General features: G+C 40.4%; 1 protein-coding gene across 11 annotated transcripts in view; it reads right to left on the bottom strand.

Annotated features, from left to right (window-relative positions):
- XYLB (xylulokinase) overlaps positions 1–23939 on the bottom strand; it is a 99806-nt gene that overhangs the window by 25954 nt on the left and 49913 nt on the right. For 7 of the 11 annotated variants that reach the window (XR_014579968.1, XM_083824697.1, XM_083824696.1 and 4 more), the window contains 2 exons: positions 4879–4937; positions 736–823 (listed from right to left, as the gene is read on the bottom strand). Coding sequence is in view for 7 of the 11 variants with exons in the window: in XM_083824697.1 (XP_083680823.1) it covers positions 736–823; positions 4879–4937 (147 nt within the window). In the remaining 4 variants the exon portion in view is untranslated. Of the gene's footprint in view, positions 1–735; positions 824–4878; positions 4938–6716; positions 6869–8896; positions 9110–23939 lie in introns of those variants that run through there. The other 4 variants (XR_014579965.1, XR_014579967.1, XR_014579966.1 and 1 more) reach the window with 4 other exon arrangements.

Below are 23939 nucleotides of genomic sequence, written 5' to 3'. Positions count from 1 at the left end.
TACCCTGAACATACAACTGCATGCATTAATAAATACAAAGTCATTAACCCTTCAAATTTGGGACTTGGACCACTGTGGTACAGTGAGTGATGTAGCACAACGAACAAAATGACTGTATAACCTAACATATCCCAAGATTTATTCTTTTACAAGACAAAGTGCACACAGTTGAGCATGAAGCCCAGTATGCCTTGTATATCCTACGTCTTGACGTTTAAAAGCTGGAAGATATATATAGGTTTAATAACATTTACTCAGCTAGCAGTATTACTAGTCCTGTCATCCCTGCCCTCTTGGATCTTATTTGCTAGGATTGGTCCTTTGTTTGGTTTGTCCATTTCAGCAGCCCAGTTTACAGCCTGGTCCACAATCCATCGCTGCAGGAGACACTGACATCTTCAGATTGCTGTATTCTTCTTTGGAAAAGACACACGGAGATCATAACTTAATGCATTAAGCTCCTAGACCCTACCCTGCCGATCTCAGTTTCCAGGCCCTATTCCCCTGGTTGAGAAGCAGCCTTGAATCAGACTTGAATTATAATGTAAATGCTATTCTTGGGCCTGATCCAAGTGTATTAAACAAAAAAAAAAAAATACCCTTTGACCTCAGTGACCTTCCAGTCAGATCCACACAGCTTTATTCTCCCCTTATTTTCAGTAATGTTAATCCCACGTATTAACCAGCTGAAATTAAACGCCCAGACTGCTCAGAAGTATCTCCTTACAGTCTTACCGTGAATTGCTCTGTAAGCACTTCCCAAACAAGCAGAGTTGGCGGTATCAATAGTGTACACCGGTGCGTTGAACACGTCAGACAGGACCTGAGAAGTATCAAAGCTTCAGTTATGCATGCCCGTGAAAGACAAAGGATAGGCAATCCCCTATCACTGCATGGAAAAACAACTGACTTCTGTACACTCCAGCCAAGCATTTGGGTACCCATGGAAAGAGGCACCACAAGCAATGAGTCCTGAACTTGTCACACAATGGGGTATTGGTAAATCTGACCTAGAGGTGTAACTGCAGCCAGGAAATGAAGACCCATTTCTCTCCAGATCTCATTACTACAAGTTCAGAGGACTCTAAATTCGAGCATCATCTCCTTCATAAGCCCACACAATCTACCTGTGCCAAAGGCTTACATCAGGGCAAAGATATCCACTGAGGAACCCACAACTGGGTCCTCTTTTCCGCCATCCAGTTTATGGCTGATCCAAGGGGAAAGGAAGGAGAGAGGAGCCAGTTGTATCTCCTCAGTTCTCAGCTTTAATACAACAAAAGCTACAGCAATATGAAGGTCTACATTTGTCATCTTTGCCTCCAGCACTCCCACCACATTATGGTTAGCAGGAAAAATGACACAGGAGCTGGTTACACAGGCTTTACACACACTAGGAATCCTCCTGCACTTGTGGAATCCTTAGCTACGAAGACAAAGCAAGACTGCATGTTCTCAACTTTGCTTTGCAATACAAAGAAAATTGTACAGACAAAGAATTTGCTATGATATCCGACAGACACTACAGTTATTCCACCACGCACCATTCCACCCACTGCACTGAAATCTACACCAGGCATCTCACATTTAATGAATATATGCTCTATTCCCCACAGCGTAGGTATAAGAAAAAAAGATACAGAAGAGGAAAAATGAAGACAAATGTGGGTAGGGACAAAAGAGGTTCAAGAACTCTTTTTCTGAAAACACTGCCAATAAATTCATTCCAAATTAAACAGACATTTTGGTTTCATCACCCTGAGGTCTGCAGGTGTCCCTCAGGCTAGGCAATGCAAAAAGCAGGTAGCAATTGAGATTTAACTTGTGATGGTTATCACTTTTATCAAAGGCAACAGTGTATCACCCAATTTACATCGGTATATAAGAAGCTGAAATAAGGCCAGCGTCCAAGAATCCAAATCATTCAGATTCATCATCTGCAAACCCCAATCCAGGAATTAACAGCCCCACCAACCATGGGCCCTAGGGCTTCATAAAAAAATGAGTAAAGAATTCAATTCATATATGCTATAGGAAAAATTGCATATGACATTTCTAAAGGATTTCGCTTCTTTCTCTGAAAGGTTGGGTCAAATCTGCAAATCAAAACCTTAGAAAATAATCTATTTTGGGAATTTTAAACAAAAGTGACTTGTTGCTAATAGGATTCATTGAAAGCCTGAGCTTATACGCTTAACACTCATATATACCTAACTTCAGTTGCAAGCAAGCATTGAGCAGTATGTGAGCTTCAGTGCTAGAGGACAAGTAGAAAATTAATCACAGTATCTATTAAAAGGTCCTCTGGAAATCATAAGGCCATAGAGTGCCGGTTCCACTGCCCATTCTGATGGCCAGTAATATTGTATGATTTCAACATATCCCCCATCTGCTTCTCTCCATCCCAAACAGGTGTTCCTTGTCTTATGCTTGAATTGTAAATTCCTGTGGACAACAGAGGTCTTTTGTTTTGCATAGCTGCAGAGCCTTACACAATGCAGCTCTACTCTATCCTGAATGCTAACATGTACTGTAATACTACAAATAATAACTATCTTGTGCCACATGATTATCAAATTAAAATTATTCAAAGTTCATATTTTTAGTATGTCATTTGAAACCATGATCTCTCTCATGAATAGTTTTAAAAGAAACTGTTAGAGGTTTTACTATTAAAAATATTTCATTGTGTTTCATGTGGTCATTAATCAAGCACCAGGTAAGTTATAAAAAGCTTCCCAGAACAGTGGAAAAAAGCTGCCCTACTATGGCTACATTTTTAAAGCACATTTTCCTAAGTTGCCTCCTTTACTACGTAAAATATAGGAGTTACTGAAAGTTGATTAATTAAATGATACTCTTCTGTAGCCCTGGAACAAATTATCCAAAATTGAACACGATAAGGGGGGAAGCTGTTATTCTTCATGCAACTGATACGGTTTCTGAGGTTTTGATTAAATTAAAAAGGAGGACCCAATTAACCAGTGATTGAATTAAGTGGATGACACTGTATTGATCATATTATTTTAAGACACCTCTAATGAGTTTTAAAAGCAGCTCCATTGTTACACTTGAAGAGCAAGCACCACAGCAGTCACTCTCTCATCCCCACAATTTTCAGCTCTGTTTTAAAATCCCATGTTATAAAAACATCCTGTTCTCTGCCTTCATTCCACGGCAAGGAGAACCCCTTGCACCTAAACACTGCTTGAAAAACAAACTCAAACTAAACTAAATTCAAAACAAACCCTACTAATTCGATCTCTTCCTTGACATACTCTTAGTAGAACTACTTCAGCAGGGACCAATGTTTTAAGCAATTAACCCATCAGCTAATTTCCCAATGTCAAGTTCCTGAGCAAAATAACCAAAGCAGAGGAAGAGAAATGACATCTACAGGCAAAACATGCCAAATCTGTTGTGTCCCAATCAGCTCTACACCCTATGGTTATACAAACATGCATTTTAGATGACTGAGGAGAAAGTGAGCTCTTTGCTCTTCAACCTCCATTTATTCCAACTCGGGTTTCGGAGAATGGAGGCATTCACTTTGTACAACTGCAATTGTCAAAGAATGTGGTGCACAGCTGACTTGCGGTAGCTGATGGAAAAGGATTGGTATCCACAGAAAGCAAACGCCCTGTCTCTTACTAACTTCAGGGCCAGGACTCAGCCCAAGACTAAGACAGGTGCTTTTTGGTGCAGATGCCTACCTCCAGCCTCAGTGTGTGAGGCTCTAGTCAAAAGGAAGCTTGTCAGTGCAGTCAGCGAAGTACAGAAAGCTCTTCGGCTCACCCAGAGGGAGACACCTGCATCTGATAAGTTAAAACAGCGTTTTCTTTGCACTGTAACTGACTGGCTCTCCCCTGGCTATTACAGGATTTTCAGTGACAGACCGCATACAGACATCACATCACAGATGACTGGATTCAGGCAACATGAATCCTAACCCAGAGGTCTAATTCTGCAATAGCAAAATCTAGGTGAGAGGCCTCTCGCCATCAGCAAGAGGCTTTGCTAAATCTCAGTGCTCATTTCTGCAAAGTAAAAAAAACTACTCAAATATGTTGTTAGCGGCTAAGTGCCCCCACCCTAAATCCAATGCCATCCCTCTAACGCTGATTTCACAAGGGAGGCCAACAATTAAACAGTCTGTAGAGACTAAACAACCTTCCCATCCCTTGGGAGGGTCCCTACAGGACAGGGCCAAAGTGCGGAAGCAGAGCACGCAGTACTCTGCTCCCAAGACATCTTCTTGAGACAAAGGATCTTAACCAGGGCTGGACGTGCAGCAACTGCAGCAGACGAGGATGGTGGGAAGATGGAAGAGAGACTATACAGAAGCATAGCCTCCCCCACGATATGTGACACACTGCTAATAGGTAACAGCTGCTCAAAACAACAGGGACAGGGTTTATAGCGTGTTTTGTTGTTGGTGGTTTTTTTTCCTGTTACTTTCGCTGTTTTTTTCTGAGTGTTTAGCACCAGCACAATCCCCCCCCAGATTAAATCTAAGGTCCAACTCTGACTTTAATGACAAAAACTAGAAAAATCTCAATTATCTTAGCAAGTCTCTTCTTGATTTCTTTGCTGATTGATTTGACGTAAGTGATGAGATCTGGAAATCACCAGTGTTCCAGATACACGTTCATCAAACTAGTCAAGTATAAAAAAAAAATAAAGTTCAATACAAAATTAGCACTGGGCTAACGGTCTCTCCACATTAAATCTGAGGAAGAATCCCAAAGACCTGAAGCAGATTCATAATCTCATACCCACACCTTCCTGTGCAGCTGCAGTGGTTTGGATTCTGTACATCAAAATAAAAAAGCAGATAAAACTGTGCGTTGAGTTCAATGGATTTAATTTCCTACTTACCTGTAATATCTTCTTATTGTGGGATGCACCACCAGTAGCCAAAATCCTTGTTCTGGGCACTGCAATGCAATACAACATATAGATCAGCCTGAAATTGCATATTGTCGAGATTTGCACTACCGAACCAAGCAATGAGAACAAGGTGGTGGGAGTCAAATGGCCTGTGCTCTCTCTCTGTACCTCTAATCTACTTTCTGTAAAAAAGGAGATAAGACTAATTACCCACCCTTCCAAGCCACATTAGAACACTTCTTTAGACGAGGCAATATAAGTTTTGCTGATCTATTATTATTATAGTGCTATCAAAGTCTGGGAGATTTGCAAAAGAGATATCCAATACGAAAGGCTGAGTGTTATTATACTACAGCTCTGGTTTGAGGTCAGATTGGTTTGGCTCATAGCTGTATATATACAAGCTGACAGATAACCTTTAAAATCAGCAGTATTTTCCAAACTTGTCTCCTCGTGACGTTCACAATCAGAGTTCACGGAAACCTGCGCAATCTCTATCTGCTTGAATGACAAGGAAGTGTGTCAAAAGGCAATTAGAGATAGTCTAAGTCAATTCAACAAAATAAAAAATGATCTGAATCTTCATCCAATTCAAAAACATAGATTTGGAGGTATTGAGAAAAAAAAAATTACCCTGCATTCTTTAGTCTTTAAGGAAACCCACCCTTCCTCATCATGTTCTCGAATTTCTGTCCAATGCCTCATTATTTATTTGTGCGCATGCTCCTCTGGAGCACAACATGCAACAAGCCATACATCTATTCACAACCACAATTCAGCAAGGTGTTATAAGCATCAGTAGTCCAAATATCTCACTGAAATTCTTTAAAGGCTTACAACTAAATAAATGCGTAAATACTTCAATATATTATATTTTTAAAAAAACATTAAAAAAAAGACATCAATTATCCTAATCTGTGACAATAATAACACCATCCTCCTGAAAGGGGAATTTTAGCGTGATATTATTATGTTATTTTAACCTCATTTTTAATGAAAGCTAAAGATAATTTATTTCACAGAAAGAAAACTTGGTCAACTTATACTGAGGCCCTAAATGACTTGTTGTCATTTATCTTTTCAAGTACCTTAATGACCAGGTCTCTGAAGACAAAACCAGCAACAAAGAAGATGCAGCTCACAAAGGTTCCTCATGCCATTTCTTGACCCACTACTAGATTCTCAGGTGGAGTCTAAGACCCAGCTGAAGCATGGAGGACCCTATTTTGCTGATAAATTTAATTTTATTTTCCTCTTTGGAGGATATTCAGAGATGCACAAATTGGGTTTTAAAAGCCATTAGGATCTCTGTCAATGTCAGTAAACAAATAAAACAAACAGCAGAGCGATTCCTCAGGGAAAACAAGTTTCAATTATACCAACACATAGTGACAGATCCCTGCCAAGATTATCACAACAACATAATAGCACAGAAACCAGTGAAAAATAACTGGTAAGCCTCTGTTCCTAGAGACCAAACTGAACTCTGAATGATTTGCCTAGTAGTTGCAATTCTGTCTTGCTAAAACCTTGTTGTGAATATAAATTCTTGCCAAAGTACCATATCCAACACGAAACCACAGTTCAAAGACAGCCAGCAAGACAGAATTAGAAATAAATGTTTGCTACACTTCACAGCGACTGAACAAACCGAATGAATGAGGCATGCTTACTACCCCCTGCCTCTGGAAAGGGGCTTTGTAAACTGCTGGGATATCCCCATCTGGAAAGGATGGTGCATAAGACATTGGTGGTAAAGCCAGGCAGTGACCACCCCTGTGAAAACTGCAAACAAATCCTAGCTCAGCTGCTTCTGGTACTTCCACCTGCATGCCAGCTCTCTGTCTCAGGGCTGCTGCTACCCAACTTTCCAAAAGTTTGGGGGTTCTGTGAGTAGATACTGCATCTTCTTTCACTGGCATAGTAACTGATAGGCCAGGTAGGGCTGACTTGTGCCTTCAAGCTGACTTCAGTGTCCCTGTAACAGATAACACATCTGCATTAGGAATTGAGGACTGGACAAGAGACTTCTACTCCTTGCTAGGTCAGAAGATTCAGGTTTTGTATATGTTACCATTTTATGCCATAACTGTTTCTCAGGATATTTCTATATAAATGTTTCCCTAAGAAAAACAGGGGTAAAAAAAATAGGGGTAAAATTACACTACATGTACACTTCATTCTACAGAAACCACCCATGAACCTACATTTACCCTACTTTTAGTTGAGGTAAATACCTAACAAGAGAGGAGACAGAACTTAAGCCTAGAAGTGCTTAACACCCCGGATTATCTGCACACCTATCTTAATCCAGACTAATTCTTTTGTAGGTAAACACTAAGAATTATTTCAGTAAATGGCTAGCCTACTTGATAAAAGGAAATGATGTAGTTTATGCAATGAAGTTTCTGATGTTGGTTGGACATCTCAAGTTCTGAATGGGGTCAGCTTATGAGTACAAAAACACATAGCTACACAGAAAAAATAAATAAATAAATTCTATGCTGAAGCTACATAAGGGGCAAAACCATTCATTCTTCTCCACTTTGAATAACTAGGATGGTTTGCTTCACCAAAACATATCCCAGTAGGTAGCAGCCTAGTGAACCGTAGCCATCAATATCTGACAACAGAATCTGACCCAGTGTGCTGGTGGGACTGGTCCATCAGAGCACGTGGAAGACAGATCTCAAGCGAACCCAGTGCTCCACGCTTCCAGCAGCAGCTCTGCGTATGTCCAGAGCCGAGACGACAGCTTCACTGGTTGAGTTTTATTACAAACAAGAAGGTCCCAAAAGAACCGATCCGAATTCACTGAATTTTAGGTTTATTCCTTATTTCAATCTCTCCCTTGAGACTGGGGAAAAGGCATTGATCACTGATTTCAGGATTGCCTTTTTAACGCCAATACTGTGTGCTTTACTGAACGGTGGACATTCGCTCTGAGGTGTGTAATTGGATACATCTTATAAATAAATAAAGCCCATCATTTATGTATACAGGGGCATTAACAAAGACATCGTTCATCCATCACTAGTGGTGTTCTCAGCCAGCTGTGTTTGAATCTGTCGGGAGCTACCATCTATCCCCTACGGCAGTGCACAGAAAGAACTTAAACACAGTGCTACTAAAAAAAAAAACAAACAACTGTAGCAAACATAATTCATGAATTCAGTTCTTTGACAGTTGAGAGAATCAGTTTAAACATCTTTTAATTAAAAGCTCCCTGCATAGTACCTAACCAACCAGTTTATTTCCTTCCTATTTAAAATTTTATGATTTTTTGAGAGCCGATACAGATTTTTAACCCTGTCTAGAAAGTGTTCACAGGGCATGGTGTCATCTTGCAACATGCACATCTTCCACAGATCTATTACCTGCTGCGGAATGGGGTGACTAATTTAATGAAATTCAGTTAAAATAGTAACTCCCATGGCAGCAGACAGAGCGAGGGGGAAAAGAGACAAGTAAAGAAGTTCAGTTGCACAGCAAGATGGAGCATAAGGCACTTTCCCAAACACGACTGAGATGTTAGCCCTCTGAATGTGTTACTGCTCACACAACCACCCCCACTCTGCCTTTCAGAGATCCAGTAAGAAGAACTGAATGATGTTAAAGTTCACCTCCTGGCTCTTGTTTTCAGTCAAAATACTGTTTTCACTGAAAGGCACAAAGGGGAACAAAAATCTGTCACTGAGAAGACAGGGAAATTACTGTGGTTTGTGTTACAGCAGTTTCAGTGCTCCCCAAAAGACTGAAGTTCTGTACTGATGATGCCTTCCCAGAAAAGCAAGCAGCTTCATCGCATTAAGACAAAAAGCTGGGGGGTGTGGACAAAAAGTTTTAGAAAGTACAAACTCAAAGAGCATCGCCCACGTGGATTCAGCACGTGAAACAGGAACCAGTGGCACAGGGAGAGTCCCTCCAGATCAGCCCAACATCCCCTCCAATGGTCTTGGCGCATAACCATAGACATTAAGAAAAATAATCACCTGAGCAAACTCACATCAATCAGCAGGTTAGCACCGATGATCAGCACAAAGGAGGCTGGAGGTAGAAATTCACTCTCCTGTTCCACCAGGAGCGGAGTCAGATCACAGCGCTAACAGGTCCAGGTGCTGAAATCGATGGGAAGACTCCTGACCTCAAGGCTTTGGCTGTATTTCAGCTGACAGCAACAACATGCCCATATCAGTCCTGAATTTCACTAGCTCATGCACCGCGAAGTCAGCAAGCAGGAGCTAAGGATGGAAACCCTCCAACTTTTTCACCTAAATTTCCATTTCTATGCCCAGCCCTGATTTGTACCCCAAACTCCAAGCGCTAGCTGACATTCAAAACTCCTAAAAGACATTTCCAAGGCTTCATTCAAACAACTTCATAATGTCTTTCTCATCACAAATGAATCCATAAATAAAACAGAACAATAGAACATGCATTCAAAAAGCAGCTGATTACGCACACGAACCCACGCCAGCTATAAGCATGATTGCGAATAACTGCAATTTACAATTTGTAAGCAACAAGAAAAGTGTCAGCCCCTCCTTTATTTCTCTGATTAACTCCAAACACTATAATTTTAAAAAATATATTTTCTTGCTCTTCATTCAAGAAAAACAAAACAAAAATACATCATTATTTTGCCCCATTTATAAAACCAACGTTCCAAAATCTTCCTCCTTACAAATTAACTCTTCAAAAACTCATGCTAATCATTCTTATTCAAATAAGCATCGTGAGCTGAACTCCCACTATGGCAAAAGGTTTTTGTTGTCTATACCTTTTCAAATGTGAAAATATTCAAGTTACAGGTTACCAAACAGCTCTTACATCCCTGTGACTTCTAGGATTGAGTCCAAATGCACTTGCTTCTCTACCTTGTTGTGCTCTGTTACTTCTGACATCTCCAAGCATTTCATAACACAGAAGAAACAGACTGCCACAGTCTTCAGCACGTTAGACAGCATCTGATTTTTAACTTTTTTTTTTTTAATTTAGAGATCCGTACAACTGCCCCAGTGAAAAAAACTACAGGCTTGAAGCCAAATAATAAAACAAATTCATCCATCTTTGCAATACTAAAAAGAAGACAGTAATTCATAAAAGCTATTCAAAATCTGTTTTTTAAAAGGCCTTTTTACTTGTACTTTGAAGTGTCAGCTAATTTATTACAGAGAGAAGCAAGCCATATTTGCCATACAGGTTGGCCTTTTCCTTGCTTATAAGCAAAGCTTTCACATTTCGTTAAGACTTTTAATTTCATTGAGGGTTTCAATTGCTCAACTGCATGTTAGAAGTTTTCCAGGCACAGAATTTATTTTTATTTTTTTTTAAATGCAGTGCCTGGGGAAGAAAAATAACTTTTAAGGACAGAATTGATCATCAGCCTGTATGGCTACAGCTCCCATCAAACCAGCTGTAATTCAACAGGAGAAAATAAAAGCCTTGATTTTCTCAGCAGCAATGACAAATATGCCTAATATCCTCAACATTTACACTGCTTACATAGACAAAGTCTCTACAATGATGTAGGGAAGAACGAGCATGATTCTTCTTGATCACACTGCTGCAAGGCAAGAATAATACCACTGCTATGAGCTGATGTGCACATGCCTAAGTAAAACAGAGTAGAAATGTTACCCAGAGTCAAGATTCATATGCTACTGCTAGTCTAGATCGCCTCGTGTTCTCAAGCAACAATGTTGACTACTAATAGCAGAGATTGTTCTTCATGAAGATGCCAAATTCAGCTTTCCTAAGACCTTGCTTCAATAAAGACAAAACTTTGTATTTCACAACCTGAAACTGAAAGACACCAAATCACCTAACTCTAAAATTCTTCTTAATCTAACTCACTTCAGACAGGAAGAAGCCTTCCCCGTTTTAATGGATTTCAGGAAAAATAAACGTAGAAAAAACGCGTACAAAAATTATCTTTTTAACCGCACCTCACAACATTGCAAATTACCCCAAAAACACAAATAGTCCAAGACGTACTATAGGGAACCAGAAAAAAAAATTTACGATACAACGCTACTGACAATTCAGCTTCATTGACTTCAGCAGAGTTATGCAGCAAGGAAAAGTTTGGTTCATGAACGTTAAAGACTTATTCGGGAACAGGCTGATCAATAGTCATAACAGCGCTATCGCATATACATTGACAAGTGCACTATGAGACCTCTGGAATATTTGCACTTCTTGTAGAAATACTGCAGAGCTCAATTGCTTATCAATTCACTGTGATTTTTTTTTTTTTTTTTGAAGACATGGATCTCCATTTGACAGAGTATTTTCTCAAAGCCTGGGCTAAATTCCAAGTGTAACATATAAAAAATATACCCACAACTCAACACTAGAGTTTACAGGAAGCAGTTAAAAAAAAAAAAAAAAAGCAGATGATTCAGACCAGAAGTTTTCATAGGTACAGGCTGAATAATTTGGAAAAACCTTCCTGCAGAAGCTTTTAAGGAAAGAGGCAGAAAGCAAACGAGAAGGAAACACTTAAAATCTATTTGGTCAAGACTCAAAATGTACTTGGGGAAAAGTCCTCTCCTGAAGACATTACTACTAGACGTAATTTAATAAATACTTGTTATCTCTCTGACTTGTATAAATTCTTGGTTCTGAATTAATTCCTTATAGAAAAAATAAGTCACCAGGAATTAGTGAGGTAAAATGCACTCACCAACAGAACTCAGAACTGGTTTACTTCAGCTTCAATGGTTTTTTTTTGGCACTCAAAGTTTTCATCTTTTCTTTAACCGAAGTTTAAATATGGCAAGAACTGTGGAACTTAAAAATAGTGTCTTGGGAAAAATACTAATCACCACAAAAACTGTTCAGCAGTTGTCCAAATATCCATGAAGTAGCCAAGGTTTCAATTAAAGGCTCAACAAAGTGTCACCTGCTTTGATTTACACCATGCCTCCATTAATTATTCAGAGACCCTTGGCAACACCTCTATCTTCACTCCCCACTTCAGAATTGCTGTCCTTCAGCAGATAAACAGGAAATCTGGAACCAACGGGACAAATTAACTGATTCTTAAAAAATGTTCTGAAGCAGAACTTAGAGGAGACCAAACCTTAGAGGAGACCAAAGCTGCGTGTTTGAAATCTAGCCATTACATCCAGCTATTTAATAATCTACCTACAGAGAGCTCCAAAAGCGTTAAAGGTCAGAAGAGACCATCTGCTTTATCGAGGTCACATAACTTTAACACCACGATCCCACCATCCAACCCAGCAGTGCATTTGCTCAAGGACAGTAATGCGAAGAAGATACAGAGCCTCTCCACTGAGAGAGGCAAAGTGACAGAGAATTTACTGCGACTACTGGCTATTTTCATGCTGAATGAGACTTTAAAGTTAAATATTTATACTTTTCCCATCATTTAGATTTTTATCTTTTAAACTTCTAGCCAGTTGATCTTTCTGGGTTCAGCCTTCCAATTAAAACATTAGTGTAGAGCTGGGCTTCCCCTTCATGTCTTGGCACTTATAGACCACAATTAAATTACATCTTGTCTTTCTTTTTTTGATAAGCTAAGTATATGAAGTTCTGCTACTCATTAAAAGGCATATTTCCAAGACCACAAACCGCTGATGCTTAGAGCCGCTGGTACGCTACCAGTACCTAGCAGAAATGTCTTCACCACTAAAACCACTAGAAAAAAAGAGCAGGGTCAGTAAGAGCATTGAAAACATCTACCCTAGAATTACTTGATGCTGCATGTTGTCAGTTTGCCTGGCCAAATATTTAGTAGGAAGGTGCCAGTGTATAAAATGGTTGTGCAGAGAGGTGGCGGAGTCTCCATCCTTGGAGATATTTAAAAGCCGCCTCGATGTGGTCTTGGGCGACCTGCTCTGGGTGGCCCAGCTTGAGGGGGGGGTTGGATGAGGTGAGCTCCAGAGGTGCCCTCCAACCACAGAACCATAGAACAGTTGGGTTGGAATGGACCTTTACAGATCATCCAGTTTCAGCCTTAACCATTCTGTGAAAAACTCTTGATTAATCAGAGAAACTTTTGCTTGAAATCTGCCAGGATTCTTGGGAGCATGTGCCAGCTTTGAAGGTGTGCAGCTCTGGAAGACGTGCTGTGCAGAGTACCACAGGAGGAGGGCAGGCATCCTGTCGTCACCGTCACCAGAAGCACCAGAGTTTGGGAGAGCTCTCCACCAATCCATGCAGCAGTGCCGCTGGGAACGCTGGAGATGCAAACCAAGAATTCCTACTGCTCAGTTCCCTGGGCCAGAGGCGAGACGTTCACCTACAGTCAGGACCATGCAAGATGTTCCCAGAAATAGGTTTAAAAAAGAAATAAGTAAATAAAGTGACCACTACTATGATTTTCTTCAACGTGCTCTGTTGCTAGCATTGCAGCACGTCTCAGTATTTCTTCAAAATATTCCAACGTACGAAAAACTCATGCCTGAACCTGAGCAAAACATATACCCTCCCATGCCTATCCCAACTCTGACGTGGGTAATCACCATGTGGCTTTAGAGACCACGCAGCAATGTATAGTGCTGCTGAGTTATTTAGAAACATAAACCCACCATTGTTTCATTTGTAAAAACTATTAGTCCTCACACACAGCAATATTCATCCTTGCAAATCTTTTAAGGGAACTAACAAATTACTTTGGCAAATCAACATAGGACACCATCCATGGAAGGTTAAAATGGGAAAAGCAAGGAAGGAGATAAATGAGCTGCCCAAGGTCGCACAAAATCAGTGGAACAACCAAGAATAGAACAAAGGCCCCTTCATTACTTAGATCACAAATGCATTCGATTCTGCATTAGTTAATCTGCACAGTCTGCGCATCAGTAGCAAGACATGTCCACAGGAGAAAATATAATAATAATCAGCTGCAAGTTCAGCATTACCTAAAGCCACAGAATATAATTAAAAGGCACAGGGTGCGACGACTTGACCTTGAATGCCACTTGAGGGAAGAGAGGAAGGAACATCCTACAGGGTATTTTGATTTTAGAGAAACCCAAAGCATGATGAACTTTGGCAAGAAACGGCTTATGATCTAGATTTGCAAACCAGATCTCTAGGAGATTTCAAATCTACTCTGCTTCTTTACAAGTTATCTAAAAAACATTAACAAAGGCCTACAAACAACAGGAAAGAGTCAATGTCCAGGGATCATCTTATTTTTGCAAAGGATAAGCCAGATGAGGAAAAGAAAATATAAAACAAGGCAACTTCGGTGTTTTCTTCACAAGATATATATAAAAAAAAAAGTATTATGTTTGGTACTCACAAACGTTGCCTGTACCTCTCATTCTCCTAGTCCTGTAAGACTGTTTTGTGCTGGTGAAGAAATTTTCTTCTTGATTTTTCCTTTTAATACCTCCTGTTCCTCTCACTAGATATAACCTACAGGCCATAATGGACTTCAGAAGAATAATTAATAAGAGGGGTTCACCTGCTCGCAAAACACCAGGCAAGTTTTCCGAGGAAGGCAGAAAATCTGCTTATTTGTTTCATATACCAAGAAGGGGAGCACACAGAGTGAGTTGGAAACAGTTCGTCCTTTTTCTCCCTAAGAACTATACAGAACTTACTATCAGGAAAAAAAATAATAATAACCAACACTAATCTTCCTTATATGACTATGGTGGGTCACTTCACGGCCCAGAACCTCCTCCTTTCCGTACCGACAGCACGCAGCACTGGGGACCGCTTGCATCGGCTGAGGCTCTGAACACTACTAAACTCCTCTGTTATTAATAAACCTCCTCCTTTCCGAGAGGATTACTTATAAATGAATTTTGTGACCTCTGGCAGACTGGAACTAAACAGAGAACGGAGGGTTTTTTTGCCTTTAACTATAAAATAAATGCTATAGGAAGATGAATAGGCAGGAGCAATTAATACTTCCTAATAATTGTCATAGCGAATGGGAGAAGCACTACGTTTCTCGGGGTTTTGGAGCAGAAAGGTTCCAGGTAGCTGTTCCTTCCCGGGCTGGGTTCATGTAAATCGGATGCAGTTGCCAAGCAACAATAGGTGCTAAGGAATGAAATACAGGCTGCAGAAACCTAATAGCCTGGAGAGAACAAGAACTACAAGCTGAGATTTATGGCAGATATAAAAGGAAAAGAATCATTCTCCCACACACAAAGAACACAGATACTTTATTATCAATGTCCTTAGCATGTTTTTTCTAAGGCATAATTAAGTAATAAAATCCCCACTCCACCCAAAATCAAACAGGTGTGTTTTTTTTTTTTTAATGCTTTGCTCATTAAGCTTTTTCGAAAAGGACCTTGAGAAATTAGCTACCAAGACAAAAGCTGAAATTTAACCCAAAAAGCTTTCCTTCACATGAGAAAGATGTCAGCTACACAGACAGCGCTGCAACTGCCAATCAGCGATCCACGTTACCTTCTTGTGTTTTTATACCCTGCTCATTAACATTGCATCTGATCATCAGAAATTCTCTTTAAGCTTATTAAGATTTTAAAATATTTTTAGCAAGTTAATTAGAATACATTAACAGAGCTCATCTGTGTTCACCCATCATGCATATTTTATTTTATTCAGGCAAATTGCTTTTAAATGAAATATTAGACCCGGGAAGGGTACACTGTTGGGCACTGTACCAAGGGGTTGTACCGTTCGATATTCCATTCCCAAACACCCCCAAAACTTCATGCCGCTGGAAATGGGGAGATCTGGTGGCAAATGGTGGGGTTTTGTGGTGCCTGCTGTATCACATTCCCCTCTAGGTGGGGCGTGGGTACATCAACCTGATGGATCTTCCTAGTACCTGAACCATCCTTAGCTGCCATCACATTGCTGCACAGTTTCCAGGGGTCAATATAAATTAAAGGCATCAAGAGAGCACTTGAATGGGAACCAAAGGCACACACAACGAGTGCCTTCAACCCCTCACTCTGTAGTGGAACTGCTCTTACAGATTCACGTATTTATTTTTCCTGTTGATGGTTGCTGAAGATGTTATTTTACCTTGAGGAAGGAGCCCAACCAGAAGCTCGGGCATGGTGTGGCACAGGTTTCTAGCAGGCAGAGGTGCACATGGACTTGGCAGAATAGCAAGAAAAGCTCACAAAGAACAAGCCTGAAATATACTTTGCCTTAGCTGGAGTTATAAATTCTTCCCTTTAATGTGCACTAAATGTCACCAAATTCAATCACCTAAAATTAAATAACAGTTTATGAGGAAAAGGGAAACAGCAAAACCTACCTTGGGGTATTTTGGGCATGCCAATTCCAGATTTTTGCTCTAGTGAGATAAAATCCATCACCAGACAGTGAAAAGTATAATAATACTATAATAAGGAGTTCCTCAAGATCTGCTATTCATTCACTCAATCCAATCAAGTGTGACATGGTATATTTCAAATTGTTCCTTCAGACTCCATCTGGCCCAAATCCTTCCCATGTAAAGAAGGATGGAGAATGTCACTAATTTCATCAACAGTTCTCAAGCTAAGCACTTACTTTTAGAGGTCTGCTCATAGAAAAGGATGAATGAAGTTTGCCAGCCTCGCGCTTGATCCAGATTTTGCACTCTCACCGCATTTCAATTAACCGACCCCAGATTGCAGAGCTGACATGTTTGATTCAGATACTAAAGAAAACATCCTTTAAAAAGCAACAGGTCTGAAGCTTTTGATGAGTGATCGTACAATTCATATCAAAACACATATTTAAATCTCAGCCATCGCACATTTCAAGATCTGCATCATTAACATGGCCTGGTTTGAAAGATTTCAATAATCTCGTTTACAGCCTATAAAAGTTTTTTTCTTTATCTCCAAGGCACTTACTACTTTTAACCAATTACCGTTATTTAGGTATGTGTTATTCCTGTAACCTTTCCTGACACGTTAACCTCTTCAATTCCAGTGGCTGCTCTTTCATGAACTGATGCCCTATTCGCAGTTTTCTCCCACTGAGGAACCCCAAAACTAGATGCTTTTCATTTAGCACATGGCTGAACACATCAACTGTGCTGGCATAGGGAACCTGAATCACAGCTGGGCAATTCTATAGCAAGCTCTTCCAAATGCCAAAAGACAACACCTGTATGGATGGGTGGAGTCCCTTTTCTCTGACAATAAACCTATCGATTGCATTGAACCCAAAACTACCCCGTCATAACCTTCTCCTTTTATTTCTGTATTCATTAACTCCAACACCCAAAGCACACGCTCCACCCTACCCTTTCTCCTCCAGCTTGACTGGGCAGAAGTTTTGCTGTATGAAGGAATTCTCTGCTTCAGAAAGAGATTTCGCCTCCCTGCCACGGAGCTGGCAGCAGGCAGCTGCCATGGCCAACAACGCCAACAACCTACGCCTTTGCATTAAAGGACACAAACTGTGTTGGTTTATTTTGTAACATTTAAGCAGAAATATGCCCTATCCTAGGGAAAGCACCCACCTGGAAATCGATGCACGTTTCTAACAACACCCTAATTGCAAAAGAGTAAAACGAGAACGAGCAAGGAAAGCAAGCTGACATTTTAATGCCATTTGGAGTGACCAAAGACACTGAAATATGTGGACAATTAAAAACACTCACTAAAAAAAAAAAAAGCATAACTAGTAGACAACAGTAAAAAAAAAAAAAAGCATAACTAGCAGACAACAGTACAATAAAATGCAATTTAACAAAGCACGTGTTGCCACTGGCCTACCCTGGCAAGCATATGCTGTTCATAGAATGAAATCTGTGGCTCAGCTACGCAGGCCAGCATGATGTTAGCAAAACCCTACAATAACCCCACTAGAGCTGCACCTGTAATGCAGCTATGCTCCAGTTTTGCAGCCTCAGGATTTAAATGAAAACCTGAAACCCTCCGGTGCTTGCAGAAACCTCCCTGTCAACCCAACGATCCCCAGAGCAGCTCAGAGCACATTACCCACCCCAATCCCCAGCTGACTGCCTCTCCTCCAGAGAAGTCCCAGCTACCTTTACTGCAGGGCTGCAAAACTCCTCCTGTCCATCCTCTCCTCCCCTCCTCCCAAACCCATACTCAGCAGAGAGGTTTCACGATCAGTTCTTTAGGTTTTCTTCTGCAGAAGCCAAAATCTTTTGCCACCAAAAACCCAGACCCACCTAAATATGCAATGTCTCTGCAACAGCCACTGACCCTATAAATTATTCCCCGGTCTGGGTCCGTCCTCGGGGTACCTGAGATGAGTTCACCACGTAGACTTGAACACAGCATATTGCAAATCCCATCCGCATAACATCCAACCCTGACATAAAAACAGCAGTCGCCAAAAACACACGACGCCTTTTCCCAATTCCTCACCCTTAACACATCAAGCAGCAATAATGGGTGCAATGACTTTCCAAGGGCATGTACCTGTTTAATTATTCAAAAGCAAATTGACTCAGGCACCACGGTATGAAACACTAAAATATGCAAACGAAGGAAATTATGGGGGAAAGCAACAAAAGAGGGAAAACGATCATGGTGAGAGGAACACATGGGGGCCCATTCTGATCTCCTTGCATGCTTGAGTGTCTCTGTATGTTTCCACAGAAGAAGAAAAGGTTGTGAAGTAACAGAGTAATTATTATTTACTCCTTTCAGCACACTGACTAGGATCTCGAAACCAGCTAACCATGCCAACAGCACCCTAAATAGAGTGACATTTTCACCTATAGACATGAAGCAATTTCTGAAAAAGGGAAGTTTACACCTTTCTAGGCAATCAAATCTTATTGCTGGGAAAACACTTGTTTCAACAGAGGCTGTATATATCAGATGCAGGATCTGATCCATCAGTGATTCTTGTTTATTCTATATTAAGGTCCTGAAATACCTCATTAAATAATAAGAACAGGTTAACTGAGAGATACTTTAACATAACTTCTAGTTATTTTTCCATAAAACATGAATATCCCGTTAAAACAAAGAGCATTTGATTTTGGCTTGGACCGAAACAAATGTCTTTCCAATCAAGACCTCCAGTGAATTGAATGTCTCTTGTAAGCAGGTGCCACTGTGCTATATTTTCATCCAAACTGCTGAGAATAAGCTAGAAGAAAATGACAAAGTAAATTGAACAAGAAAAGTGTCTGATCTTGATGAATAATTCAATGATGCAATGCAACAAATACGGATTTTTTTGTTCTGGTAAATGCAGTTTACAACTGTCCTTTGCTTAGAAAAATGACCTTCTCCTTGTAATTATGCTTTTGTCTTTAGGCACTGAATCATGGTCCTGGTAATACTTGCGATTCCAGTTCACAGCTCTGACTGATCTCAAAGCACTCCACTCCTGCTACGTATCTAATCGTTCTTTAAAAAAAATAATACAACGTACAAAGATCTTCAGCTATAGTATTAGGCACCCTGCTCGCTGACTGTTCTTTAATTTATTTGGTCACTTTTCTTGGGTCTTGAAAAGCATGAGAGTATCTTTTAACAGAGCTTGTAGCGTGACAACCTGCACATGGACTCGAGCCACGGTAACTGCAGTGTGATGGACTGGTCAAGGCAGGAAAGACGCCATCTGCCAGGGATGCGGCAGCTGAGCGGACACCTAACTTCTTACAGCAGCAGCCAGAACCTGAAAGGTGAGGATTTTGAGATCCATATTCAGCATTAGCTGAAGTCTACTAAAAGTACATTAAGTCTACTTTTGTCTGTTAAAAGGTTTTAGACCAGACCCACAGGAGGAAAGCAGAACCCAGGGCTGTTGGACCACATGGACCTTACACCATCACTGACTTCTTGCATTACACTGGGCAACCTTTCTTCACCCTTAAGGGTAAAACTTGTACGCTTATAAACAGGCAGTGCTAACACTAAAACTAGTGGAAACATGATTAAAAGAGCATCCACAAGGAGAAGGGGAATCAGCTCTTCTCCGTGGAGAGAACAAAGACTGGCAATATTAAACTGTGGCATGCCAAAGTTCAGTTTGTTGTGAGAAAAGCTTTTTAAGAGTCAAGGTTGCAAGACGTGGGCATAGGTTAAGCACCACTCCCATTCCCCAGGGTACTGACCTGACTCCTTGGATAATAGCATGAACAGACACCCATCGCTCTTACCCTTATGGAAAAGTCACCATGCAGACAGGACTGCCAGAGTCACAGGTCCAGAATAACCACGGCCACGTAGTCTAATAAGAGAATTCACTGGGGAAAGACCTGAGCTGTTTGCGAATCTGTTCCCAGAAATATGTCCTTTATTGTTGACAATTAGAAAAATATAAATAAGAATTCACCTGTCAGCCTTGTAGTATCCACAGCAAAGACGGCAGCAGAAGAACCCCACTCAATGGGGAGGTGGGCACAGCTGGATGATCTAATAGCCACAGACCCTGAGAAATCCTCCTTAGAGCTGTGGTACGACACAGTGCATTCAGGTCCTTGTGTAAGTCACACCTGGCATATCAGCATTAGAAGTGGACACCACATGATCATGACTTAAAAAGACTCTTTTTGCCTTTTTTTCATTTATTTTTCACCATTTCTGCTGTATGACTCTTTCTTGATGCATAGCCTTATTATAACCAAAATATATAGGAAAGAATCCAGATAGACACAAAACAAAAACAAACAAACAAAATTAACCTTACCAAACTCTACGATACGAGACATATAGTGAGTAAGACTAGCTTAAACACAAGTAAGGACACAGGAACTCAGGTGCATATTTTCTGTCCCCTGCAATATATCAGCATCTCTTGCTCATGAATACTCAGATTGCATTTGGCCAGTTGGCAGCACTTCCTAACACCTAACAATCTAATAAAAATATATTTTTTCTCTGCGCTAGACAGATCTGCCCACCTTCAACCTCTGCTACCCATAAAACACACAATTTATTCAAGTACCTTTACTCAGAGTATAATTAACCTTTTCAACGTACAAAAGCTTCTGTGCCTCTTAAATGAACAAAGAGCTATTAATGAACAAAAATACTTTCCTGATCAAATGCTTAATACTAGTTCTGGGAATACAGAGTATAATATTACTACACACACATTGTATATTATATAGTATATAGTTCACACATTCTCTTCCAGAAGGTTTCTGTTTTCTGAGTATCATCATATTAGACTGATTTTTATACACCATGAGGATACTTCAGTCAGGTTACTGTACACACTCACAATATGAAACTGCACAACACAGTCATGAACAAGAAGTCTTATCTGCCTTAATTTTAAGGTAAAGAATAAGAATAAGATGAATTTGATTTTATTGATTTCAAGGTTAGACTGTAAGGAGCCTTAACATCACACACGGACATAAGTTTTCAAGGCACAGGCCATGAGCTCTTGACAGCCCATAATATAGAGAAACAGGCCTGTTGTGTAGGAGACTTGAATCTTCCACATAAGAGATCCAAGCCCATACTGAAAAATTTATGGAACTCACAAATTTTACGTCTGCAAATCAGTGACCAAGAGGAAAGAAGGCATGTGAGTTGTTCTCATCTTCTTTCCCTGGTGCTAATTTCTTACAGGGATGAGAGATCAGGATTGGAATGAAGGCTTGAACTCACCAGTGCCCCACATCTTCTGGTGTGCATGTTGTGCGCTCTCCATCAAGGCAAATGCTAGCTTTAGTTCTGTAATTTTAGCTGTGTTTTAAATGAAAAGATGCCCTGAATCCTGCAGCAATGCAACTGTTGATCACACACTGTTCGGTAACAGAAGTCCTGTCAGATATTTAGCCTTAGTTACCAAAAACTACCTTCAGGGAGTACAAACATTTCCCCTCTGGCGTCCTGTCAGTCACAGCGAATCTGTAAATAAACTGTCAAACTCCATTCCAATCATTCCTGAATCTGCAAGGGAAAAAGTAGTAAAATTGGTGCAGCTGGTTGGAGTCCCTGTAGAACAGGGCTGATTTCACGGCTTTAATATGGTTCACTACTTCACAGCAAGTCCGATCTGATATACAGCATGCAGAAATGAGTGACACCTTTGCTAATCATTTTCTTAAACTTATCACATGTGGAGGTAATAATGGATGCAATGACTTTTCAAGGGCACGGCCTGGTTAATTTTTCAAAAGCAAACTGATTCAAGTTCTGCAAAATTAAAAATCCACTAAGACACACTGTAAAGCTATCTAAATTACGGAAAATCACAAGAATAAAGGGGGAAAAAAAAAAGCTCTGGTCACGGGAGTCTTAGACTCTTATACCAGCATATAGAAAGTAGGAATACAGCAACTGCATACAAGCCAAGGATTTAACTAGAGATGCTGACTACAGCAAAGACTAGTTAAATAAAAGGGGAAAACCCATGCATTATTACCTAGAACATATTGGCACCCTTGTTTTATAATTCATAACTTATGAAGTAGTTCTGAGAGAGCTGGTCAAGAATTTTTCTGCGAGATATTTTTTGTTGGACCATGACAGCTAATAAAAGAATTTTTCAGGGCCATGACAGAAAATTAATAACTGAAGAAAGATCAGAAAAAGAATAAACATTATCACCCCACTGCCCATGGACTCACCTAGGATGTAAATCACCTGATTTAGAGTAGGAACAGAACCTGAACCGGGGTCTGCTTTATCCCACAAATTTTCCTTCACCATCAAGTTATACAAAGTCACATTGTCTCTCTGGACCAGTGAATATTTCATAAGAAGTAGAATAGCCCCAAGCAGAAGCCAGGCTGACTCTCAGCCCAAAAGCAAATGCACTGGCTTGATTTATGTCAAATCCAGGTTCAAGACGCAGTCCTGTTATCAGTCAGAAAAAGGGATTTCAATCGCCATCTCCAAAAGGAGATGTTTCATGTTTCTTCGCAAAAGCCCCCTGAAGTGTAATTTTAATTCTGTGACAGCTTGAAAACAGATTTTGAAAGCATAACTTCTTATGAAACAAAAAGGTAGGTATTTGATTGTACACGCTTCCTCAGCCTCCTGCTCTTGGGACAAAAACTTTTCATGGCAATAGCTGAACACACCAGAGGAAAGGATTAGGGGTAGTTGTTAAGGTCAGTATGACTGCAATGAGTATGATGATGAAAAAAATAACATCAGCCGCTTAATTAGGGTCACCGTATGTTCAGACTTCTATACTCATCCTGTCTTTTTCAAGCTCAAAAGTTGGCTGGCTGGAAAGCGAGGAATACAAAATGCATCATGATTTACCCTATGGGCCCTGGCCTCCTGTGTGCTACATGTGTCAGATCTGACGTATCAGAGACACGCTCACCAGGCAGACTACATGGCCTGTCACCTCCTAGCTCCTTTCATAACCTCCCAGAATAAACAATAGAAATGCTACCCCACATCCATATCCTACGTAAGTTTTAAGCAAAAGCAATGATTCCGGCCCTCCAGAACCATGCAGCAAACTGGTTTATTCTCCTCTGTGTATCCAAGTATCTCATCCAAGGCACAAATAAATCACCGTGAACCCGAAAACATCAGTGACTCTGGACTAGACCTCTGTTGGTGTACAGGGTCCATAAGAAGTTTTTCCATCAGAGGATTAACCACAAAAAAAAAGGAAATCTCTGACCCGAATTTTATTTCCCATATAACAGCTGAGCTAGTTTATAATCCCAATCTGATAATAAGCAATTCATCCTCAGAACACCCTTAACAACCAGGAATTATCATCGTCTGTATTTTAGAGGTAGAAAACTATTCACCTACATGAAGCAGGGCTGCGTGCCATGTCTCGTGAGCGAGAAAGCAGCACCCATACCACACCACCTTTTCACTGCGAACCACAGTCAATGCTTTGCTTTAAAATCAATGAGACATCAAAATCCAGCCTGTACACTTCTTTCCATCCAAACAAAGCAATATCGTTTCAATTTCCAATAAGAAAGAAAATGGTTTATTGGATTGTCCTTTCAGTATCAAAATAAATAAATAAATAAATTTACTTCGCATACCGAAGTTTCAGTCCTAAAAGCCAGCAGTAAAACACAATCCTCTGGCAGACAGCACAACAGCTCGTGACATGACATGACCCCTAAGAAAACAGCTGACAAAAAGGGGACTTTAGGTAAAAAGAATGAAATGGTCCCAGTGGGAGTTGCTCCGGGGCACCTGTGCTAA

Source organism: Anser anser (assembly GCF_964211835.1).
Source record: "Anser anser genome assembly, chromosome: 2".
In the NCBI taxonomy this organism is placed as follows: Eukaryota; Metazoa; Chordata; class Aves; order Anseriformes; family Anatidae; genus Anser; species Anser anser.
Note: the sequence above shows the minus strand (reverse complement) of the source record. Positions and strands in the feature narration are given on the sequence as shown.